This window comes from Chelonia mydas, chromosome 6 (assembly GCF_015237465.2).
Source record: "Chelonia mydas isolate rCheMyd1 chromosome 6, rCheMyd1.pri.v2, whole genome shotgun sequence".
In the NCBI taxonomy this organism is placed as follows: Eukaryota; Metazoa; Chordata; order Testudines; family Cheloniidae; genus Chelonia; species Chelonia mydas.
In genome coordinates this window covers 24219312-24225311 of record NC_051246.2, presented here as the reverse complement: position 1 = coordinate 24225311, position 6000 = coordinate 24219312, and the positions used below count along the sequence as shown (strand labels likewise).

The following is a 6000-nucleotide window of genomic DNA, read 5'->3' as shown; positions in this document are numbered from 1 at the left end:
CAGTACATATTAATCCCCACTGAGTCACACTGCAGCAGTGCCAATAGGGGGCACCCATCTGTTAGTAGTTAAACTCACACCTCCTTTCCTGTACAGTAGGTCATCTGGTCAGTTTACAGTGAGCGCCATGGGACCAGTGCCCTTTAACATCTATCCAACAGGATGCTGGAGTAGCCCTCAAAGTAAAGGGGGAGTAGGACTAAATTAGACTCCTCTCAATTGTCTTTCCACAAGGGTATGGAGAGGCACCATGTGACAGTCTCACACCTTCCTCTGAAGTATCGGGCATTGGCTAATGGAAGAACCAGAACAACAGACCATAGGTCACTTTGGCTGTTACAGTCTCTCTCTCTTTTGGCACCTTCCAGATCTTAACACTGCAAACTGATCAGAGGTCCAATTTTTATTCCTGCATATTAAGAAGTGCCTCAGGCCATGGGGTACTATACTCCATGGACAATTCCTCCCAGGATTGGGGCAGGCTGTTGTGCTTTCAACATGAGAACCTTTCCCCATGCATGGAAAAAGTGTAAAACACAGGAATGTAGCAAGAAATCAAACTTTAATGAGCTATACAAAAAAAAACAAACAAAAAAACCTAACACAGTGTCATCTTTACTGCTTGCTGTGCCTTGTGCTTTAGTTCCTCCCTGACTCCAGCAGGCACCAACCTTAGCAGAAGACGTGCAAAGCTTTGCGGAAGAATTTCCTGAACTCTGTGTTGAAGATGGTGTAGATGATGGGGTTAAGGGCACTGTTGATGTAGCCCAGCCACGTGACAATGCTAATGACCTGACTGGGGATCGTGCAGGATTTGCACAGGGCTCTTGTTATGTGTACTACAAAGAAGGGTGTCCAGCAGAAGAGGAAAGCGCCTGTGAAAGAGAACAGACAGCAAAGTCAAACACTGCACACAAGTACAATTGGGGGGGGGGGGGGAGAAATGCTACAGGTAGATTGTGGGTTGACAGGTGAGGCTGTGTAACCCAGTGGGGCAAGTCACTTCTTTTCTCTGTGAAATACCCTCCTGCTATTTGTGTCTTGAGAGGAACTGTCTCTTACAACATGTCTGTACAATGTGGTCTAGGCATTACTGTCCAATACATATTACAGACTGTACCCTCTAGTCTAGGTATATGCAAAAAGAAAAGGAGTACTTGTGGCACCTTAGAAACTAACCAATTTATTTGAGCATAAGCTTTCGTGAGTTACAGCTCACTTCATACCTTTTCTTTTTGCGAATACAGACTAACACGGCTGTTACTCTGAAGTCTAGGTATAGTATCAATACAGACAACAGAGCAGGTGAGCCAACAGCCAAAGAGCCTGAGACTGTATTGTGATATTAGAGAATTGCCATGCAACTGTCTGGCTTAGTGGGCTAAAGAAGGGGTTACAGCGATGGACAGAGATATATACACAGAGACACAAAGGGAGGAAGTGGGAACCAGGACAGGCATTAAGCAACCTCTCTAGCAGTCTCTTCCTGCATCATTACAGACACAGACCAAGTGTGGTGCGAGCATCAAACTGCACATCAAAAGGAGGGGATACCAATCAATCACCTAGAACAGGGGTTCTCAATCTTTTCCATTGCAGGATGGTCAAGACCCACTGACCTTTTCATGATCCCAAATTGAGAACCCATGGCCTAGAGAAAAACAAGTATCAGGGTATTAGGTTAAACCTTGTTGATATAGGGTGGGTATAACTGTTGCCTTTCATTCAGGATGTATGTGATTGAAATACTCTCCAAGCCCAAACCACAGGCAGATGCACCAGAGCAGAAGCCCCTTCTCCAGACACACACACCCCGCTTGTCCCATCTGTTCTCAGTCACTCTAGGCTCTCTGTGGTACCATCCATTGGAGGTAGGGTAGTTTAAATTCATAACCGTGTGGCAGATGGTCAGATCCTACAGAGGCCACAAAAGCACTTAGGTCGGTTGCCCCTAGCAAAGGTCATGTGAAGTGCCAGCTTCCAAGTTTCCTACACTAAAAATCCTCATCTGACCTGCTGACCCACTGGCTTGGTTTGGATTGCAGCCATCCATGCTCTACCCCTTCCTCAAGTTGTAGATTAAGACCCATTAGCCCATCCAGCTGGCCCTCCTTCAGCTCAGGTTTTGCATAGTTGAGAAACAAAAAACTACCCTGAGTCATGCTTTGCTAATCAAAGAGCCTGTAATGTCAGGTTCGTTACAGTTAACTGGAGTCTTAAGCTGGTTTCCTTATCACGGTAAAACATTTCAGGATCCGAGACACACAATCTGGCTCGGCTTGGGGCTCTGGCAGTTCTCAGGGGCCTGGCTTTGTTCCCTAGCTTTGCTGCTTGGAAGGCCTAAAAAGTCAACACTCTCTCCTAGTGCTCTTGGACCAGTGAGAGATTAACAACAGTGACTTCTTGAGCATGCAGAACAGAAGGGGGGTGGGGGCAACCCCACGGTCTGTGCGGCCCTTTGACACACCCATAATGAGGGTCTCAGTGCTGTTGTACATGGATCAATTATAAGAACAGCTGGCCTTCCTGGAAAACTACTTCAGGAACAAACTGACCCCCCACCCTCTAGACCAGGGGTGGGCAAACTGTGGGCCACATCCGGCCCATCAGCCCATTTAATCTGGCCCTCAGGTCCAGCCGGGGAGCGGGGTCAGAAGCTTGTCCCACTCCGTGCAGCTCCCAGGAAGCAGCCAGCATGACCCCCCTAGTACGTGGAGGTGTGGCCAGGTGGCTCTGTGCGCTGTCCCGTCCACAGGCACCGCCCCCGCAGCTCCCATTGGCCATGGTTCCTGGCCAATGGCAGCTGCAGAGGTGGAACCTGCAGACGGGGCAGTGTGCAGAGCCGCCTGGCCTCGCCTTGGAGCTGGACGGGGGACATCCTTCCAGGAGCTGCTTGCGGTAAGCGCCGCCCAAAGCCTGCACCCTGAGCCCCACCCCTTGCACCCCAATCCCCTGCCACAGCCCTGATCCTCCCTCCAGCCCTCCAAACCCCTTGATCCCAGCCCAGAGTCCCCTCTTGTACCCCAAGCCCCTCATCCCCAGCCCCCCCCAAAAACCACACCCCCAGCCAGAGCCCTCACCCCTCAGTGCCCCAGCAACCTGCCCCATCCCTGATCTCCCTCCCACCCTCTGAACCCATTGGTCCCAGCCTGGAGCCCCCTCATCCCCAGCCCCACCCCACATTCCTGCAGCCGATTTCACAACTATGGAGGTCAATCAGAGCGCAGTAATGGATGGACTGAACAGAGACACTGGTTTATGGCTTATTACAACAATCTGTAACCCACTAACCCCCTCTTTTTGTCCTCTGACTGCAAAGATGTTAATGGGCCACTCTACCCTGAATGGGCCCTTACAATATGTGCCAACTACTTATGCTAAACAATTTGTCCCACCTTGTGTTTTGCTGTGATGCTGGGAGTTCCCCTTTCTCAGACCTGAAGAAGAGCTCTGGGTAAGCTCAAAAACTTGTCTCTCTCACCAACAGAAGCTGGTCCAATAAAATATAGTGTTTCTCTATGCCTTCAGCTATCAGATTAAAGAGCTGTAAAGGTTTTAGGATAAGCATCATCATTAGCCATAACAAGAGAGGACAGCATGGATTGCCATATGGGAGCATGAGTATTTTCAGACAGGGGAGATGAGACAGGATTACCCCTGGTCAGAGCAGCTTTGCTTCCCTCACTTAGTGCATTGCAGGTCACAGCAGATGAGCCAGGATGGCTAGAGAATCATTTCTAGTTCTAGGTGCTCAATTAGTCATGATGATCCATCAAACCTGCGAAACTGCAGGGCTAAATCATAGCTCTTCCCTGCATCCCACACAGGGGGCAGCACAAGAAGCTGACTTGGCCTCTTTCACCCTCACTTTGGTGGGGGTGGGGGGAGGAGGAGTGCCCTGCACCTGGCAAAGCATACCTTCCCCTGGCATGTGCATGGGGGGGGTGGTGGTAATGGAGCCCTTGGCTCCACCTATTCCTCACCCAGCCCTGCCCACTCCCCCCACCCCCACCTGCACAGGAGAGGATGTAGCAGCTCCGTAGAGACTACCTCTGTCCTGCAGTGCAGGTAGCTGCGGTGGGAAAGCAAGGGGTCACCTTACACCCCTGGACCATCTGCCCACGCCAACCTAGGACCTGGTCCTCAGTTGCACTTCTAAGTGCAGATACTTAGCAAAACTAAATTATCCAAACCTCTAGGCCTTTTCCTGAGGCTTTCAGTACTGCTCACTTCCAGACAGGCTAGAAATACCTCACAGACAGTCCATCCTTCCAAGGCCAACGAGTCATCATGCATTAGAGCCTCACCAGCTGCTTCTGCCCATTGAAGCCTGCGTGCTTATTTAAATGCAAGCTCACTTTCTGGAGCCCAGTGCTGCAGCCAGGCTTGGGCATCGCAGGGACCCTGTCCTATCCGTAGCCAGCTGCCTGGGATGGACAATCACCTACCATGTGCTGATGATCATGGGATCCTTGCACTAAACAAAAGGATTCAAATACTCCCATCTTTGCTGCTTAGGGAAGCATTTCTGTCCATCACCCATGAGCAAACAGATCTCAGCCTAGCCCTTTGGGCATGAGATCAGAGAACTGGTGACATGTTTCTTCCTCCCAGTACAGCATCCAGGATTCTCACCAGGCTGGGAGTGCTGCATTAAGGGTATATGGGGACCATGTCTCCCTTGCCAGTCTTGCACCCGAGGAGAACACTGCAGAGCTGGAAGGGAAGAGTCTGGAGGCATCCCCACTGGTATGAATCACGCTGAAGTATTAAGCATGACGGCAAGACTGAAACACCAGGCGAGATCTTAGTCCAGGGGTTCCTGAGGCAGTCAAATGCTAATCCTGGCTAGGGGGTGGGTGGGAAGAAGGCTAGCGGTGCCCTGTTATAATACAAGAGCCCACCTGGGGCCAGATTTTCGACTGCACTCAGGACCAGATTTACAGGGGCTTAAAAAAGCCCACAGATTTTCAAGACAGCACCTGAATTAGAGGCCAATTTTTAAACACAGACAGTTCCCAATGGACCAAGCCTTTCCGAAAATCCCAGCCCCAGTGTAACCCCCCCACCCCGCACTCCACTGCTCTAGCATCCACATAATGAGGACCATCCACTCACCGACCACAACCGGGAGCACCTTCATAGCCTTCCTCTCCCGGCCATTGATCTTGGCCTGTTTGTGTCCCGGGTGGGAGTACTTGAGGTGAGGGTAGGAGACAGTCTGGATGCCACTGTTCATCATGTACCCCCTGGGGAAAGAGCACTCGGAGCGGTCACACAGACTGCGCTCCTGCAGCTTGATCTCAGCCTGCTTCCTCTCCATGACGGGAGGTGGGCCGCACAGCTTCCTGCCGCCCACATACACGCTGCTCTTCAGCTTGGCCCTCCTGGCCTCCTCCCAGCGCTTGAGTCCCTGGAACATGGCACAGTAGAGGACCAGCATGACCGGACAGGGGATGAAGAAGGAGCAGATGGAGGAGTAGACAATGTAGTTGTTGTCCTCCAGCTGACACACGGTGGGGTCCCTGCCTGGGACGTCGTTGAGGCCGAAGATGACCGGGGTTGCCACGGCGAAAGCAAAGATCCAAGTGGTGGAGATGAGGATCAGCTGCCGCAGGTCGACCTGCTGCCGGCTGTAGTTCAGCGGGATGGAAACGGCGATGAACCTGTGACACAGAGAAAACAGGGTCAAGGCTGGTAGCATGGAGCTGCCCTGATCTGGGAGCGTGGTGCCAGCAGAGCGTGTCCTCTTCTCTCACCGATCACTGAGTGAGTTACCTGGGCAATGACTCTGACAGTAAATGGAGCCGTCAGTGCTCTCTCACACCTAACCCTGGATCAGGCTGAGATCCTGCTGCTGGCTGGGACCCTTTCTTCCCCTGCAGGATTAGGAGAGCGCCATCGGACCATTAGGCCACATCTACCATGAGGCCATTCCCAGCAGTAACGCTACACTGATGTACCCAAATCCTCACCACCCACACGGCACCGGCACAAAGT

The 6000-nt window shown here is 51.7% G+C and overlaps 1 protein-coding gene across 3 annotated transcripts in view; it reads right to left on the bottom strand.

Moving 5' to 3' along the window:
* Positions 1-543: 543 nt before the first annotated feature.
* The window catches only part of DRD4 (dopamine receptor D4), a 29042-nt gene continuing 23585 nt past the window's right edge, over positions 544-6000 (bottom strand). For 2 of the 3 annotated variants that reach the window (XM_037899570.2, XM_043549727.1), the window contains 2 exons: positions 5119-5666; positions 544-875 (listed from right to left, as the gene is read on the bottom strand). In XM_037899570.2, coding sequence (XP_037755498.1) covers positions 673-875; positions 5119-5666 — 751 coding nt within the window. In that variant the 3' untranslated portion in view covers positions 544-672. Of the gene's footprint in view, positions 876-3393; positions 3545-5118; positions 5667-6000 lie in introns of those variants that run through there. The other variant, XM_043549726.1, reaches the window with a different exon arrangement.